This window comes from Asterias amurensis, chromosome 1 (genome assembly GCF_032118995.1).
Source record: "Asterias amurensis chromosome 1, ASM3211899v1".
Lineage (NCBI taxonomy): Eukaryota > Metazoa > Echinodermata > Asteroidea > Forcipulatida > Asteriidae > Asterias > Asterias amurensis.
The window spans coordinates 29,145,829-29,164,988 of NC_092648.1; the positions used below are offsets into that span (position 1 = coordinate 29,145,829).

The 19,160-nt window shown below is 39.6% G+C and overlaps 1 protein-coding gene across 2 annotated transcripts; it reads right to left on the reverse strand.

Annotated features, from left to right (window-relative positions):
• Nucleotides 1-1,097: 1,097 nt before the first annotated feature.
• LOC139936010 (cytochrome P450 3A13-like) lies at nt 1,098-18,796 on the reverse strand. Of its 2 annotated transcripts, XM_071930709.1 has the most exons (14): nt 18,359-18,796; nt 17,163-17,209; nt 16,506-16,599; nt 15,097-15,149; nt 13,605-13,701; nt 12,864-12,983; nt 11,428-11,519; nt 9,905-10,071; nt 9,118-9,239; nt 7,758-7,898; nt 6,535-6,761; nt 5,622-5,759; nt 4,815-4,977; nt 1,098-3,111 (listed from the first exon to the last, which is right to left on the reverse strand). In XM_071930709.1, exons 1-14 carry the CDS (start codon nt 18,521-18,523, stop codon nt 3,034-3,036), a joined length of 1,704 nt encoding a protein of 567 aa, XP_071786810.1. In that variant the 5' UTR covers nt 18,524-18,796; the 3' UTR covers nt 1,098-3,033. The 2 variants fall into 2 exon arrangements, with proteins under 2 accessions (XP_071786810.1, XP_071786816.1); XM_071930715.1 differs by lacking the exon at nt 17,163-17,209 and having other exon boundaries at nt 18,359-18,793.
• Nucleotides 18,797-19,160: the final 364 nt, after the last annotated feature.

Consider the following 19,160-nt stretch of genomic DNA (forward strand, 5'->3'; position numbering starts at 1 on the left):
TCATCGAAGTTGCGAGAAAACGATGAAAGAAAAAACACCCTTGTTCGACGAATTTGTGTGCTTTCAGATAACAATAAACGACATCTGGACAGAAGTCTTTTATTATTTTAGTGAGAAATTACCTCTTTCTCAAAAATTACGTTACTTCAGAGGGAGTCGTTTCCCACAATTTTTTATGTTATCAACAGCTCTCCAATGCTCGTTACCAAGTAAGGTTTTAAGTTAATATTTGTTTTGAGTTATTATCAAAGGTGTACCTTCCCTTTAAGGCAACAAAACTTGGTATGAATTACTCTCCAAAGTATTCAAAGTAACTGATTTGGCCCAAGCATGAAGTGCACTGAGAAGAATCACTATTATCAACACAAAGTGCCAAGCCTTCAGCCCTTCGTGCTCCTCCATGATGTTGCCTGGCCACATCCAAAGTGCCAACCCACCCCAGCCCAGCTTTCTCTGCCTAAAACTGCAAACTAAGAACTGAACAATTGAAATAAAGAGATGATTCTGAAAAAAAAATCTACTATTAAAAAGTTGGAAGTCCGATAAGTACAAAAACTGTTTGAAAAGATATTACTCTCAAGACGTTATTTGAATACAACTTTACAAAGTTTATTTTGTGATGTTACAATTTTTTTTTTTATTTTTTTTATTTATAATTCTACAAAACTGATCAAGAAGTACTAAAACACAGTAACGATAGAGCAAAAAGTATAAAAAAATCAACATACAGGCACATTTACACAAAAGCAAGATTAAAGGAAAAGTCTTTGACACATAACAACTTAAATGTATTGACAAAAACCAATAGACAAAAGCAAGATTAAAGGAAAGCCGTCACTGGACGAAAAATGTCAATGTATTGACCAGAAATAATTTATTAAGGGCGGGAGTGAATGGACGTATATAACTATATATTAAGAAAATATCATTGGAAGGAATTAATTAGAAGTTGAGAACTGAGAACGCTGTGGACAAACTGTCCCCCCCCCCGCCGTAAAGCATGGCAAGCACTGCTAACAATGCCTGCAGGCATACATACAAAGTCGGAGTAGTCTCAAGCTGTAATTAAAGTTGGTATTACCCCCCCCCCCCCCCCCCGCCCCCTTACATCCTCGGGAAATCTTCTGATCAAAATTGATGAGGGTTCATCAATCATGAGTGTGACACAGATCAAACCAGTGCAACATTTAAAAGGCTTTAATTATGAGCATCAACATTGTATGCTTCAAATCATGAAAGTTTTTGTCAGCAACTCAGTTTACCCAATGGTTTGTCCAAGCATTTATAATTAGATAGATCTTCAATTACCAACTACACTATGTAATTTACATGGTTTTTGTATGACACAGATGTACAAATACTGACATGCATATATGTCAGGGGTTAAATTTGGGGTAAAAATCACACGCAGTAGCTTAATATGGGCGGCATGGTTGGCTTGTGCGTAAAGCGCTCGCCTCTCACCAAGGTGACCCCGGTTCGATTCCCGGCCGGGGTCATATGTGAGTTGTGAGTTGGTTCTCAGCTGTGCCGCGAGGGTTTTCCAAACCTTCTGGTTTTCCTCCCTCGGGAAAAAAAAAAATCAAACAGTTTCGATCTTTGGCTGAGCTCCCTGGTTATAATGAGTTGATGTGGCTAGCAGCCAAAGGCGCCCTTGCATGCCAGCTTCTCGAACACGTTGTAGCCGCGTCCTTTGCAGTTCAGCTCTTAGCTCTGAGTAAGGATGATTAGCCTGCCCACATTATTATTATTATTAATTATAATTTGTTCACTGGACTAAAAGTTCTTTTACAATATACTAGTAAGAACCACAATGAGGCAAAACTTTCTCCCTATTTTTAAAAACATATAAACAGGGACTAGCAGCACAAGTTGTACAGACAGTAAAACTAAGTGTGTAAGGTGTGTGTAAAAGCCACTTTTAGCAAGTTAAATAGAGCCACATTAATGTACATTCAACCCAACATGGCCGACCAATCTTAAATCCTTCTCTTTGGCAAGCGTAAAGAGTAAATGTACCTACACCCAAAATAACACTCTGGGGATTAAAAGTTGTTATCATTATTTAAGTCGTGTCTCCTTAATAACCTACCCTATTTTTAGGGGGCCCGTTATGCCAACATAAAATATTTTGTTTGAATGCCTTATCTCAAACATCTGGCTATTCCATTCCAATCCGGTATGGCAGGTATGAGTTAAAGCCATTGGACCCTTTGGGTACAGAAAAAAAAGAAAAAAAACTCACAGATTTACAAATAACTGACAGGGTTTACAGAAGGTAGTGGTGAAAGACTTCTCTTGAAATATTATTCCATGAAATGCTTTACTTTTTGAGAAAACAGTAAAACAATATCAATTCTCGATAGCGAGAATTACGGATTTATTTTAAACACATGTCATGACACAGTGAAACGCGCGGACACAGGGTGGGTTTTCCAGTTGTTTTCTCCTGACTCTGATGACCGATTAAGCCCAAATTTTCACAGGTTTGTTATTTGATATAGAAGTTGTGATACACGAAGTGTGGGCCTTGGACAATAGTGTTTACCGAAAGTGTCCAATGGCTTTAACAGTTGGCCCAGAGGTGGAGGAGTCTAATTGAGATGTACATGTACAGTAGGACTAGAGCTGGACGACTAGAGGTTAGAACCAAAAGGTCAGCTATTTTGTAAGTGACTTTTTGTCACTATTGGCTTTCCCTGACAGGGTTCTTGTCCTTTATTTTGTTTCTAGCGTTTTTGTGTACCACCCCCACTGGAGGTTGTTTCCTATAGTTCATGTATCTGGCTGCGACCAGGCCGGGTTTCTAAGCACTTTGCAAAGTGTTTTTACATTTTGTATTCTTCTCTAAACTGTTGTATTGCTTGTTCTTGTAGATCTTTTGATTTGCAATTGTTTAAGTTGATTTTTCATGTTTGCTGGCAAATAAAAACAAATGAAATGAGGAATATAGTTGAAATGTAACTACACAATAACCTGTTTTATGACAACTGTAAATTGTCATGTGTGACTCAGTGTATAGGCTAGCTTCTCTTAAGCACGTTTCACAAATTTCAAGGGAAGAGGATGGCTTGTGGCTAAGAAGAGACCCTTGCTAAGCTCCAAAGTGGCCTGTCAAAAAGTACAATAAGCAGGATTTAAAACTTTGCATGGTGGAAGTATAATTAGGCAAAGGTTTGCATGCAGTAGCAAAACTCTCTTTCAAGTAGTGTTGGTTCTGAAAAGAACCGGTGATTGACAATTCAATGTTTTGATCAGTATGCTTGGACCGTCTTCTGTACTACTGTTGCTAGAAACTCGAAGGCAGAACTTAATCAGCATCTAGCAATATAGTCCAACACTCTCCTGAAGTCGATCAGAGCATACTTATCGAAAATTTTTTAGTTGTCAATCACCAGTTCTTTTCAGATCCAACACTACTCAAAATAGTTTCACACACAGTGCTACCGCAAAGCTCACCTAAAAAGTGCAATTACAATTCTCTTAATGCAAGATCAGCACTATACTTTTGAACAGCTTCTTTGCAAAAATTAACCATAACATGTAGCTTTGTAATGGATGCCCCCATTTCAAAATCTGCTACTTCTCAGAATAGTGAAACAGCATTCATGTCATGTGATGACTTAAAGACACTGGAGACCTTTGGTAATTTTCAAAGACCAGTCTTCTCACTTGGTGTATCTCAACATATGCATAAAATAACAAACCTGCGAAAATTTGAACTCCATTGGTCTTCAAAGTTGCGAGATAATAATGAAAGAAAAAACACCCTTGTCACACGAAGTTGTGTGCTTTTAAATGCTTGGTTTCGGGACCTCAAAATCCAATTCTTAGGTCTCGAAATCATGGATGTGTACAGCGCCTTGGGGTCCAGTCATGGATGTAAGGCGTTTATTATTATTATAGGTTTTCTCAGTCAAATTCCGTAAATGAGGAGTAAATTTCATTTTCATGCGTTCAAATTAAAGCTGTATCGCCTCTCCAGTTGTTACTGCGGTTCAAATTCAGAATTTGGCCAGTCATTTTCGTTTTGAGTCGAGTAAAATTCCTTTAGCACTATGGTGGACATCCAAATCGCGGCAGGAGGAAAATGAGCTACATTGACACCATCACCCGAGACACAAATCTCAATCCAAACGAGACTCAACAACTCATGAGGGACAAAGCAACCTGGCACCACTTCATCAAAGCTGCTTCTGCTATTCCGTCTAAGGACGAAGGATGATGATGATGAGCACTATGTTCAATTCGTCATTCTTTTTCGTGACACACATGCCTCAAGAAGCGTCTGCGAATTTGAGTGCTGCTTTGATGAATTGTTAAATTTAATGATTATTTTGTTCAATCGAATGACGCAACATTACATTTGACTAATCATAAAACGAAATCGAATGACCTTTTTCAGTTGCATTCAACTTCGCGCGAAATAGAATAGCTTGGCGGTTAAATTGGCTGCTCATTTGCCGAAATTGACAGAGAAAACCTATATCATACTAATCATAATTAAATTCATGGAAAATTACTTCTTTCTCGAAAACTACGTTACTTCAGATGTTTTATACTGTCAACAGCTCTCCATCGCTTGTTACCAAGTAAGTTTTTATGCTAATAATTATTTTAAGTAACTACCCATAGTGTCCACATTGCCTTTAAAGGCAGTTGGCACAGGTTTGTTATTTTGTGCATATGTTGAGATGCACCAAGTGAGAAGACTGCTCTATGACAAATTACCGAAGGTGTCCAGTGTCTTAGCTTTATGATACTGAGCCGTGCTGGTAATATCAAAGTTTGTCTTTGGAAGGTATTGCACTTACCGGAGTTTCCTTAGTCACTTCAATCTTGAATTCTGCAAGGAGTCGTACTAAGGCAATCTTGACTTCCATTAAAGCAAACCGAGTGCCGAGACACGCTCGAGGACCAACACCAAACGAGAGAAAGGCATCCATATTGGTAGAGCCCTGGGACTCTGGAGAAAATCTAGGAGAAAAAGAATGTGCGTTTGGTAAAGACAAATGTCCTGCAAGCAAGTACTTTTAACGACAAAGAATGATATAATCCATTGGCAAAGCTGCCTGACTACCTGGGGGATCACAAGACCAATCAACACATCATCTCTGTAATTGATATGCCAAGCCCTTCTTTAGTCACCTTCTTGGTGACTAAAGAAGGGCAATATTTGTCATTAATTTAGCCGTAATGACCTTGATGTTTGACATAGGGGGTCTAAAAACAACAGGCATCTGGGGGATCCCAAGACAAACTCCCCACATCAAACTAGGAATTGATATACCAAGTCCTTCTAGAGTTATCACTTGGCCAGTTATTTTGTTTCAGCTTTAATGACCATCACATTTGTTGTAGGGGATCCCAAAACAATAGCCTTCTGTGGGATTCCAAGACCAATCAACAAACCAAGTTTTTAGTTAATATGCAAAGCCTTCTTGAGTTATCTCGACCTAAATAATTGCTCCACTGCACACAGTCCCGAGTAAAAATGAACAGAATTCTGTACTTTATTTGAGATAATTCAATCCCAAGTGGTACTCCATGTTTTAATCACCGCACTTTAAGTTATACTCAAACCCAAGATTGAAAAATGGCCATGAGACATCATAGCTTACCTGTCAGGGTTAAAGGTCAAAGGGTCAGGCCAGAGGTCGGGATCCCGTTGGATGGCCCACAATGGTGCAATGATTCTTGTTCCTTGCTTAATGTGTAGACCTTGTACATCAGTGTCTCTGTTACATACTCTGACCAACCTAACAAGACAAAGTAGTAATTTGCCGAGTTGAATTCAAATTTGAAAGGGAGTTATGATAATTGAGTCACAGATTCCTCAATGTGCCTAACAATAAAAAGATTCAACAATGCAAACAAAAGTAGATACAAATGATATGATAGTTTGAGTCGTCAGTCACAAGAAATAATTACCCAAAGTTTGGACCAGTCAATGTCTATTATGAGATGTGGGGTGGATTTCACAAAGAGTTAAGACTAGTAGTCTTATCTCGAGTTAGGACCAGTTACTCGTCCTAACTTAGGACTAGCCACACGTTTTGTATAATTCCTAGGACTAGTCCTAAGTTAATACTAGTCTTAACTCTTTGTGAAATTGACCCGTGGTGGGTTTGAAAAGGACAAGTGTTTTCATGACTCAATGTATTGATCAGGATGCTTTGATGGTCTTCCAGAAAAAGCTTGACTCTGTCCACAGATATCCGGTGGACTCTGTCCCCCGAAGGTTCCGTCCCCCATTGGGAAATTAACATGGGCTGGATTCACAGATAACAGCTTTCTCCGATCACCTTGGAATTATGATCTGAGGGTTGAGTTATTACACCACTGGTACTTTTCAGATTCACCGCAAGTCAAAGAGAAATTTCATGTGCATTGGTCGGCAACTGGTCCCCTCCTTCTAAACCAAAATGTATTTCTTACCAAAAAAGCATTTGCTTATTTATTATCAAGTAATAAGCCACAAGGGAAACTCACTGGGTAAGCACTCGCTTATTTATTAACATGGTTTACATGTACCTGGTAATTGGTGGATACAACCGCAATGACTCATTTATGACCATGCCCAAATAAGGCATCTTGTTGGCTAGGTCAAGGGTCACACGTGTAGCCTCCGCTTCGTGAAGGACCTCTTGTATTTCCGCACACACCTTGTCTTGGATGTCAGGATGAATGGCTAGCAGGTAGGTGGTGAAGACTAGGCATGCCAATGTAGTCTCGTATCCAGCCAACAGGAACATCACACACTTCAGATTGTACACAGAAGAGGAGATGACAGGGGAATAAGAACTGGTACAGAGCCCATCCATTGAGGATACACTGTATAGCTTTGCGATTTTGTTGGATCAAAGCTGAGAAGAACCAGTGGCAGTTTAAAATGATTACAGATGTATGCCGAGCTACAAAGTGTGTGAAAAGTTTTGTAGCATCTTACTAGGTGCAGTCAAAAATGGCAGATAAAAACACCAGTGCAAACCCCTTCTCATAATGGTGACATTTGGGGTAATTATTTGGTCTCAGTGAGGGCGCTTTTTGGCCTCAGTGAAGGCTCTTTTTGAGAGTGTGACGTCATTATGCAAAAGATGTATCAGCCTAAAATCAAGTGGTAGTGACCCCTCCCACCCTAGCCCTCTCCCCAGAAGTAACTCCCAATGCATGACCTCTCAAACCATCAATGGGACAGTTCCAGCTAGAGTGATGCTTTTCCATTTAGCAAAGTTTAGGTAGTGACCACCATGGGTTCGATTGCTACAAAGCAGGTTTCATCACTCAAGACCTTCTCATTGAGGACCATTCCCACACTCCTGGGGACATAAAGGCTCCAAATTCCAATTGGCCAAGTTCAGGGGTAGCTACCTTAGCGAGTGTTACTACCACTGAATATTTCAGAGCTCAATTTTATGGCCGCTTTGCTTACCAAAGCATCAGCAGAGAACCGGCGCTTAGGGAAACAGGGAATTCCATGCTTTCATCAAGCGTATTTCAAGAGTATAAGCAGGGAATTCTTTGCTTGTGCATGTGCGTACTCCAGGCTACTAGGCATTCTTAGCTAACACAACTAGTGCAGAAATTCAGCGCTTGCACAGTTAAGCAGAAAATGGTGATCGTCAGTGCAGAATTCGGGGGGTAAACAGAGGCATGAAATTGGGCCCAGTATACTCAAGTATCTGCTCCCGATAGAGGACCATTCACACCCCAAATAGGATATAAAGGTTCCATGTAAAGCATATTATATAATGTACCTGAGAAACCACATCATCCATGGCAAGCTTGGTCTTTTTAGATCCAGGCCCGGGAGACAATGACCTTTCACCTGTAGAGACATCATCATCTTCAAGTTCATGGGCATTTATCAGCAACTGCATAAAGTCCACAATATGTCCCTGGAACCAGTGCAAAATTTAAAACATACAGTTTGAACTTTACAATGAATCATTCCAATGCAAAGCAAAGGATCCAATCTAACCTTTGGTCAAAAGCAACTCATTGTTTTGTAAAATCTTGCAGTGGAAATCAATGATCAATATGTAAATTCAAAACGATGATCAAAACACAAAAAATAATAACAAGACATTATGTGTGAACAAATACAAAGCTGTTCCTTGTTTTACATAAATTAAACGCACCAAAGCTTTACAGTAAGCCTGACCTATGCTATGCTCTTATTTGGACTTAAAGTGTGCCTAAAAACCTAAACCTGATCATAAATTTGATACTGACTCAACACTTATTTCAAATCTTAGCCTGAATTTGACCTAACTTTTACCTTCATTCTAACTGAACCATGTGCTATAGACCAGCTGCATATGACGTCACACTCTCAAAAAGGAGGCAGATCATTGGACAGTGCTGTTCTCTGTGCGTTACCTCAGCATACCTGTAGCGTTTTGCGTTATGCAAGGGGGAGGTATTGATTTCTTACACAATACAGAATGCACCTCCGAACAATGCGGGTAATTTTGGGTGTCAACTCTCTTTTGTACATGTTTGTATTCGATTTTGACACCCAAAATGACATCCAGGATAGGCACATGCGAGTACGTTGTGCGTACTGCAAGAGGTCTACAGGAACCTTAATCGTACCTTATCCCTTCTGCAGCCGATTTCACGAAATGCTAGGATTAATCCTAACTCGAGTTAGGACGAGTAACCTGTACTAACTTAAGGTGGGTCCAATTCGTCCTACGTATCTGGATACGGAACTGAACTCGTCCTAAGTCCTAAGATGAATCCTAAGTTAAGAAGAGTTTGGTGGAATCGACGGCTGGTTCAGGAGACTTTGTTTATAAGACGTACAGATTGTAAAAATCCAAAATGTAGTTCATGAGATAAGATTTTTTCAAACATTCAACTTTTAAAATTATTATTACTGGTGTATTTGATACAGTAAAAACACTCTTGCAGTAAAACTGGCTGAATTGCAGTTATTTTCACAAAAGATGACATTAAGTTAAAAAAATGACAAAAGAATAGTAAGAAAGATACCTGAAACATAAGCTTGTAATTTTAATGGCAGAGTGCCCGAACACCTACAAAACAACAACACAAGTTGCTTGCGCATTTTTAAAACCAGGCACGGTTCACTTCCAAAATTAGCCCTACCTGCACTGCCCCTTCCTCTCGTTTCTTCAGGAGTGCTTCTGACATCTCATACAAGAAGTTTTCGCTGGCTTGGGGCACCAAATCGAGATCAAAATAAAGCTTGACAAACCTCGGTATGAAAGCTGAAAGACAAAAATCAGCCAAGAACAAGATGGTGAATGATCACAATTAAGATAAATCAATTCTCTTGTTATCCAAGCATCCGAATACGGAATTGGAGTTGTACTTGGTTTAGCTTTATATTTTGTTTAATTTCTTCGTCTTTGTTCCGTTATAGCTCTAACCATGAGTTGCCTTCTAGAATGCGTATTGGGGTTTGCATTGAAACAAAACTAAAATAAACAACTAAATAAACAAATAACCACCAAGCCAAAATTACACACAAGAGATTGTATTATGATCTCATTTGTTATGCATAGTTAGGTAAGCTGGATTTGAAAGGCAAAAATGTAAGATATATATATTATATATCTTATATTTATTGATATCTTATATTTATTGACCAAACCAACAGCGGACGAGCCACCAATTACAGGAAAGGATAAAAAACAATTAGAAAAACAATCTGATATGTACAAAGTTAACAATTAAAATAGAATCATCCTAGGACAAAAAATTAAAGCATACATTGAAGATTAAATAAAATAAAATGGGGAACAGAAACAGACCACCATGAACGACTATGAAAATATATTAAAAAATATTTTAAAAGCAAAAGCCTAAATTAAATTATAAAATAGAATAAACAATAAAAGACAAAGATGGCATCACCAAAATAAATACTTACTTCCAAATGTTTCGAAGAGCAGCCACTTTTTGGACTTCATTCTAGAGAAGAATTCTGTGGCGTTTTTTATGAACTCATCGATAGTTACTCCTTCATCAGGTTGTGCATTCAGCTGTAGTCCAAAACCGGCCGAGGCAATGCATCCAATGGTATACGTACCAAATAACCTAGTAATGAAAGACACAACATTGCAAATAACCTAACAATGAAAGACACAAACAGACTATGAAGTACAATAACATACTATTATAATTATGGCTTCTTATATAGCCTGCATATCTGTCACACAGTCAATGCTAAAGGTACTTTTAACAGCGGGTACAGAACGCTCAGAAATATATTGTTGTAACATTTTTGTAATACATGCAGTCCACGGGAAACAGAAAAAAACTAATAACGAGTCTCATACCTCACGTTAGACCATGGTAAAAATGTTTTTTCCCCAAAACACTCCAAGCCAAAATTCTGAAAAACGTGAGGTCAAACAAACCTGCGCGACAAAGGAATCGTGATGTCATTGGCGGCTATTTAATGTGGAAAATAGTTTGCCAAAGCTGGAGAACTGTGTTCAAATCCAATTAGGGGAAAATTGGCACTGACGTCAAGGGGTCATTATAATAGATAAGCTGTTTTTGACTCTCGGCTGAAAAAGCCGCGCGGAGAGGTGCATTTTTGACTTGAATTGCATATTACCAAATGCAAATTTTTAGCGTAATATGGTAATAAATTGGTATCTACGATGTCTGTTTGGCCCAAAAAAGGTAATAGTTAAAATATTAAAATTATCCTGTAGCAGCTGTGTAACATACTGTATTCTCCTGCAAGGTAACTGAGAATACGTTTTGAACTTTGAGACCTATTCCTTTTACATAGCATGCAGTGGTTTACAAGGTGCTGTGGCGCAATATGCTGCCAATCAAACCAGGAACACCGAGTATAAACCCCTCCTCTTTACAATAAGTGCACTGGGTCCTTTTACATGTGTTACACAACACACTGGATCAACGGCTGTACGTCCCATCTGAAGGACCAAGCATCATGGTTAAGTGTCTCGCTTAAGGACACAGGTGTCACGACTGGCAGTCGAATCCACACTCTGAACCCACACTCAGCTGGGTGTGTATAAACCTTTGTGTATGACCAGTAAAAAGTGTGGAAACATGGGCGTGACACGCGAGCTTGCACCTGTGCTTGTAAGACATTTCTTCATTCCTATTTTTGGTGGAGAGCAACGGCTGAAACCCACGTGACGCACTCTCCACCAATAGGAATAGTGAAACTGTCTGAGGTATTTATGAATGGAAATCAAAGTGTGCTGAATCGGTTTTCAACTAGTGATTTAAACCAGCCATGGCCTGGTTCTTGATAATTTACCTCGACTTTGTCTTAGTAAAATTATCAAGAACCAGGCCTCGTTGGGATTGAACCACTAGTTGAAAACCTCTTCATTACACATTGATTCCCTTATTAAGACAATCAAAATGTTCAAAACAATCAAAGATAGACTTTGCCTTTGACCTTACTGTCTGATTTCCACAGGCTGATTTTCCTTAACGTTCTGCTTCACCTTCTTTAATAGGAGTTCTTCTGCACACTCATTTAGTATCGCACCCATCTGTAGAAAAGAACAAAATATAAAAAAAAAATTAGGGGCCATTAAGAACAAACATCCAGCCATCACACTCCCTCAAAATTCCTTTGCAATTATGTGTCTCTTTGATGATTGCTCATACTGCTTCATCAAGTGTAAATTTGTTTTATGCAATGTGCGGGTCGCAGCCCAGTGGTTAAGAGCACCGGATTCAAGCTCTGGTGTTTGGTTCGAATCTTGGTTGTGACACTTTCTACCAAACAAAAAATTGGGAGGTAGTGCTTTCTGCTCTAACGACCAGGCTTCAGATTGATGACACCCAAGCCTTCATCTGTATGGACTGTAAAGGGGGTAACCCTGTTTCAGCCTTAGAAGTAGGTGGCAACGGCCTATGGAAAAGAAAAAATTGTAGCCCACACCTTCAGTTGCCTTCAGGCCTTGTGTGTCTGGCGACTTGAATAAAACAATTTTTTTTTTAAACCCATTTGGTTCCCATGTGTCAGAAGGGATTCTCTGGAGTTATCAATGAACATCATATAAATATATCCAAGAGAACAGTGAGCTCGGCCGCCCTCTCTGTGGACTCAGCGTATCGATACCATGCGATACACTTGTATGCCAAAATGATCATTGCATGACACACGTGTACCTTTTTACTGGTGACTGTATTTTTATGTGAGCAATAAGGCCAAAGGAATTTCCCTTGCAGGGACAATAAAGTTTTATTGTATTGTATTGTATTATTGTATTGTGTTTGGTAAAATGGCATCGCACATAGACCATTTCTACGTGTTTCTTGTTTATTGTTCATGGCGTCAAATGTATGACCAAAAAACGGCGTCCCATGTCCATAAAAATGGTCTCACGAAATCGCACGCACTCAGCGTTCTCCTGGTTCTATTACTATGGTGTACATGCACACTACTATCATCACTCAGGTTCTAACAAAAACACTGTGGGCAAGGTACCAGACAGTATGGTTTAGTACACTTGAAAGTCTGGTGCCTCTTGTTCAAAGGTGATAAATAGTATTGGTGCGGTTCAAAAGACGTTGAAAAGGTACACACATTTAGTTACACCGTTTGCTGCTCACATTTGAAGAAACATAGAGATGTTAAAACTCTGATATTATGTAAAAACAGAACACTAAACGGAGGAAAAACATTGGGTTGACTGACAAAGGGCACACACTCTCTGTGAGACGTTTGTGTGTACACACTTCAAACACGGTAACTGTCCTTATTAAAGAGGTGTTTCACTGAAAGAGTACATGTAACTGTTTGGAGGTGCATGTAAACTATTCAAGCTATGTACCAGTGTATGTTAGTTTTGCCTTTCTTGGAGGCCTTTATGTAGCTTGAGATTCACCTGTCTGATTTTGGAGGATGTGAAGGCAGGTGAGATAACACTTCGCATGTTCTTCCATTTTTCATCTCTCAGTGTGATCAGCATACTGTGTAGTCGTTTACTCCGAGAGAAACCTCCAATCTGGGTGCAAAAACAAAGGATTTCATTATCAATGACAAACATATGACCTGGGTTCGATTTAACCAAGATAGTCCTAGTCATTCTTGCCTTCAGACAGTGTGTAAACCGCAGGTTGTCACAATGGTTCAGCTAATGGCAGAACAGAGAATCTTTGTGGTCAAGAAATGGTATGAAACCAGAAGTTTGCTGGTTACATGGGAGGCCTTTGGAGAAGCATTCCCAGACCGAGAACCAACAGTTAAGAAAACAATCTGGGTCAATGTGATAAAGTATGAAGCACATCAGGAACCAGCCTCAATCGCAACAAAGGAAGTTCAGGAAGGCCAAGGACAGCGAGATCTCAGGAAAACATCGCTGCCGTACGAGAGCAACTGATTGACCACCCACGAGAGGCAAGTGCAAGACGGAACTTTTAACCCGATCACTCATCTGTACCTTTATTTCCATCCATTCCACATCCACATCCGTCATGAACTTCTGCCTGCTGATCTTGCAAGAAGACAGATTGTGAGTGGCTTCTTGAGCAGTGTGAGAGAGATCCCAGCAAACTTTTTAACAAAGTTTTTAGAGACCCTGCAGAGCGAATAACTGACTAGACATTGAACATTTTGATAAACTTACCGGCCGATTGTGGAAGTTCTTGAAATCCGGGCCAAGTATCTGTCTTAGGATCTTCAGATCTGATATGAGGAGTGTAGGTCCAAACGCACTGATAAACCTTCAAACAGAGTAATCAGGGAAACAATAAACCTTCAAACAGAGTAAACAGGAAAACGATTGAACAGTTAGGCCTTGTTCAAACTCGCAGAATATTATGGGTAGGGCTACATAACCACATCATTATGCACTCAAGTATTAAAGACACTGGACAACATTGGTAATTGTATCTCAACATTATAATACTAAAAATAACAAGTTCTTATATTATAGCGCATTTCACAATAACCAAATCAATGCGCTTTACATTAGTGCCCTGGTCATAGGGCCAATAACATCCCTGTAATGTTTGTTAGCTCCCTAGGGAGTATACAGCCCTGAGCTGCCTGTAAGGCGCTTGTGGCTTTTTCATACAAAATATCAACCTCTACCCTCGCAGGTACCAATTAAAACCCCTGGGTGAAGAGAAGCAATTAAAGTAAAGTATCTTTCTCGAGGACACACCAGTGTCATGACCGGAGTTCGGACTAACACTTCGGTGTCCGCATCAGAACTTGAATTCAATGCTCTTAACCACTCGGCCATGACACATTATACATAAAATAACAAACCTGGGATCATTTGAGCTCCATTGGTCGTCAAAGTTGCGAGATAATAATGAAAGAAAAAACACCCTTGTCACACACAGTTCTGTGCTTGCAGATGCTTGATCTCGAGGCCACAAAATCTAATTCTGAGGCCTCAAAATCAAATTCGTGGAAAATTACTTGTTTCTCGAAAACTACGTTACCGGTACTTCAGAGGGAGCCGTTTCTCACCATGTTTTATACTACCAACCTCTCCCCATTACTCGTTACCAAGCATGATTTTATGCTAATGATTATTTTGAGTAACTACCAATAGCAACACCCTTAGCAACAGCCGCAGCCATAACTGAAGACAAAGTCTGAGACAGGGTTACAACAATATCTGTTGGTACCTAAAAAAATGTTGAAAAAATGTTGAAATTATTTAGAAAAAAAAACACTTGACTTATTAACAAATAAAAATTGCTTCTGAAGAAGTGGTCATCATCACATCTTGGCCTCATTCCTGATTCTGCTTATGAGTAATTCTGGGCGAGCGGTCACCTCTCTTCACCTTCCAGGGTTAGCGCTGAATTACAAGACTAGCTAAGCAAAGAAAGAATGCTTAGCGTACAAGAAGTACATGCACCTGTGCCGGGAAAAGTCCCCGACAACCTGTGAAGTACATGCTTGACTTTTAGCTTAAAAGCTTTGTTTTTTCAGCGAACTTCTTTGAGAACAATAAACAGAGTCATGGTTACCCCATTACCTAACGACCCAGGCCTGCCCCACTGGGTTCTCATCTTTAAGTTTTTAGTAAACAATACAAAAGTCTGCATAGAGCAACGAGACCAAGACGCGAGGCTGGCCAAGACCAAATGCCACCTTACCCCACAACTTTACCATACTTCCGTATCCACTTTTCATCGCAGCGGTAGCTTGCCTAAAAAAAACAAAAAACAAAACATGGATTACTATGTTTCATCTTAAGTGTTACAAGAACATAAAAAGAATACCTCAGAGAAATTATACCACTCTGTCTGATTGGTTGAAGACTGGTCAGTGGACACGTGGGGTGTATTAACATGTGATATAAAGATTGGCTCATCCACTAGCGGATAAATGGCCCCTATACTAAACAAGGATATCATTATATAATAATATCAACAAGGATGTTGGTAGGGACAATGTGCTTATTGTGCTGCGAGGCTTCAAATCAACTGTTTTCTTTGTGAAATAGTTTTTGTGTTTTTTGACAAAAGGTGCCAAGTGCACGCATATACCATTTTAAGGTAGCTGGTACACGCATGAAACCAACATTATTCAATTCATAAAGCTGAGCACCTACCAAAGTATTTGTACTTTATGGTGCTAGACAATTTTGACGCTCATCAGGCCTATATATGCTTTGTTTTTGAAAGGGCAAGGGCACCAATGCATTTTCTCCTTGATAAAGAGCACCCTATGATGAGGAAGTTATACTGGAGCATTCGTTGCCTCCGTGAACTATCAGGCCTGGTTCATGATCTAGTATAAAAACCAACATTTAAGTTAATGTGGGTGCAATGGAGTGGGGTTCAATTAAATTATGACACTATTTTTCAATACGGGATATCAAAGGGGAATAATTATGATTATAACACCCCTTACCAATATTCTGCCCTTTTCATTGGTTTAGAGCGCGTCACATGATAAGTCTTAACTTCACTAGACGACGGCCGTGTGATAGTGCATCGGTTTGCCGAAGACTATCACACGGCATGCAGTACCCAAACGTCTGTGCGTGTACGAGGATGATAAATTAATAGTCTGTAACCATTTCGGACTACCTACATGACACTACATGCAGCAGTAAAAATTTTCGGAATCTGTATTCGCGTCGCGCGTGGATTGTAGCATTCAGGTATGTAACTTAATAATACAGTATTTATAAATGTTCGGGGTGTTATAAAACAAATATTGACTTCTTTTACTCGTGCAATGGTTAAAACTATGACTCCCTCGGTGATCCCTGGAGAGTCCTATTTTCCCACGGCTTCGCCACGGGAATATAGAACGCTCCGGGATCACCACGGGAGTCATAGTTTCGCCTTGGGAAAAAAGAACGCTCCGGGATCACAGAGGGAGTCATAGTTTTAACCATAGCACTCGAAGCAGTCAATATTTGTATACTAGTTTGGTGTGAATAATGGAGGTTGGTCAAATCTAGCAGCCGTTTGGAGACCGCTCATGAGCATTTTAAGACAAGCCAACTGTTGCTGCCACGGTATCTTAGAAAATATGGAAGCCTCTATCCTACCTCTCGTGATCTTTTGATGGTTGTGACTAATGGCATGGACAGTGGTCCAGGAATTCCATTTCTAATGAAGAAAGTGTAAGTCCACACTAAGTACCTGCAATAGTTAGAGAAAAAATTTGGTACTCAGTGTACAAAAAACAACAATATTTTGTGTGTTTTGTTGCCAGCTTATGTTCATAACCATACAGCAAATGAAACTCAGCCTAAACAAGCAACAAATTCAAGTGTGATTCGATTATCTATTATTTGATTCCTTGAATTAAAGACAGTGGAAAATATTGGTAATTGTCAAAGACCAGTCTTCTCATTTGGTATATCTCAACATGTGCATAAAATAACAAACCTGTGAAAGTTTGAGCTCAATTGGTCGTCCAAGTTGCGAGATAATAATGAAAGAAAAAACACCCTTGTCACACGAAGTTGTGTGCATTTAGATGGTTGATTTCAGGACCTCAAAATCAAATTCGTGGAAAATTACGTCTTTCTCGAAAACTATGGCCTTTCAGAGAGAGCCGTTTCTCACATAGTTTTATACCATCAATCTCTCCCCATTACTCGTCACCAAGTAAGGTTTTATGCTAATAATTATTTTGAGTAATCACCATTAGTATCCACTATCCACTGCCTTTAAAAAAAATTAGTACAAATTCAACTTACGAATGTCCAAACTTAGGCCTATTCCCGGCCGAAATTTGTCGGGAAACCTGTAATACAAGTTGTGTTTTTGTTATTGTTGAACAGAGTAATATTGTGCGAAAATAACTTGTGCGAAAATAACATAGGGGTGTCGGAATATAGGTTCAGTTGTCGGAACATAGGGGTGTCCGAATATAGGGGTTTCGGAATACAGGGGTGTTGGAATACAGGGGTGCGTCGGAACATAGGGATGTCGAAATATGGGCTGAGCTGTCGGAACATTGGGGTGTCGGAACATAGGGGTGTCGAAATATAGGTGTGTAACCCTTATAATATAGTAGCATTCATTAGGAAAAGTTTCCGTATGGCGCCACCACTTTTTCATTCGAAATAAAATAATATGTATCTAATTTACCTGATTGATATATCCCTTTTTGTAAAAATGAGTGAAAAAGTGGTGGCGCCATATGGAAAGTTATCCATTTATTATTACATGGATAACTTTCCAAATGGCGCCATAACTTTTCCACTCATTCTTACAAAAAGCCAAAAGGGATATCTCAATGAGGTTAATTAGATCATGGAGGTAGAATTCTACCTCCATGATTAGATACTATAATTTCATATCGAATGAAAAAGTGCCATACGAAAACTTTCCCCCTGCCTGCTTGCTAAAAATCCAGCTGCCATCACACAACAAATTTTCTGAAATTTTTTCATGATTGTTAATTGATTCATTGTTATAATATTAAATTAACTTAAATTTCCTATCTTTTTGAATTATACATTGTTTTATACTTTTTTTATTTATTATTATTATAGGCCTACAAAAAAATACATATTTCATTACTCGTTTTTACTTGTTTTACAACCAGTTGTGGGGAGGAAGATATATGGACCACAGTAATTATGTTGCTTTTGTTTCTCCTAAAAGTCCTAGCCCATCTGGAAGTATTTTTGTATTGTCATGTATTTTTGAAATGACTGAATGCTAGCTGCTATGCTATGCTAGCTATGACTATTCTGCACCATTGATATCCCTTTAGTGGAGTTTGTGTGCAGTACCGAACAGATACAGATACAGATGAGTTTTATTGCACCAACAATCCAACATAATCATTGAACTTTGAAATTAAATATTCGCGCAGAAACTTGTCCGAGCAAAATATTAATTTTATAACATATAATTAGGATCCTATAATTATCCTCATACTTACCCAATGATGACCGCCGTCCCGGCTGTGACAAAATGTAGCCACGTAATAACGGATTCTGAGTTTAAATTGGACTCCATATCGTCCCGTGTATATATGGCTACCACAAACTGTGAGTGGAGCGTTGTTGTTGTTGTGTGGATCGACCATTGGGTCAAGGTCAAGCATGGAAAGAGGCCACACGAAAAAGCCGACAACTGCCGACAACTGACAAAACCACGTGTGCGAATAGTCTGGTTCCCAGACCCAAAAAATCTCCGACTAGGCTCTGTTAACAAGAGACGTCGAGGAATCTTTAGTCAGGGGACCAGACTACTGACAAGAGCTCAACGAACGATCACCCACCGCTCTCGTAGTCATGTGCCTGGGGCCAGCCCCCAAGTGACCCACTCCACAAGCAGGGAACTGGGGGCTGACCCGGGTGAGCCCCTGGATTGACGTCAAACTCAAAGGTATTCGAACGCACCGCGGGGCAGACCGGGTCGACCCAGGGAAGCTAAACGATCGCCCCCATTGTAGGTTATCTGATGGCTTCGATTGCTTGATTTCTACGGAAGTCGGATAGTGCCCGGAGATAAGAAGTGAAATACTTTTTCTTAAGTGCGATAATATTATTTTTGTACCATTAATCTGGCGGCTGCCGCTTAATTATCTAGCGGTCTGGACTACACGTTCTTTACATAAGGTCTGTTTTAACCATTGCCCTGATTATTGGGAAAACCACAAAACAACACCAAACAGTCGGGGAATGGTTTAGGACCAGAGACGACACCGATTATGTGTTTTCCTTTTCAAACCCCTCCAG

Bases quoted from the DNA above. Each gene is read 5' to 3' on its own strand.
- LOC139936010 (XM_071930709.1), bottom strand. From the start codon at position 18,523: ATGCTTGACCTTGACCCAATGGTCGATCCACACAACAACAACAACGCT. The intron at 17,210-18,358 runs GTAAGTATGAGG...CTTGTATTACAG, and splicing joins GGGACGGCGGTCATCATTGG to GTTTCCCGACAAATTTCGGC. The intron at 11,520-12,863 runs GTGAATCTCAAG...TCTTTTCTACAG, and splicing joins CATCCTCCAAAATCAGACAG to ATGGGTGCGATACTAAATGA.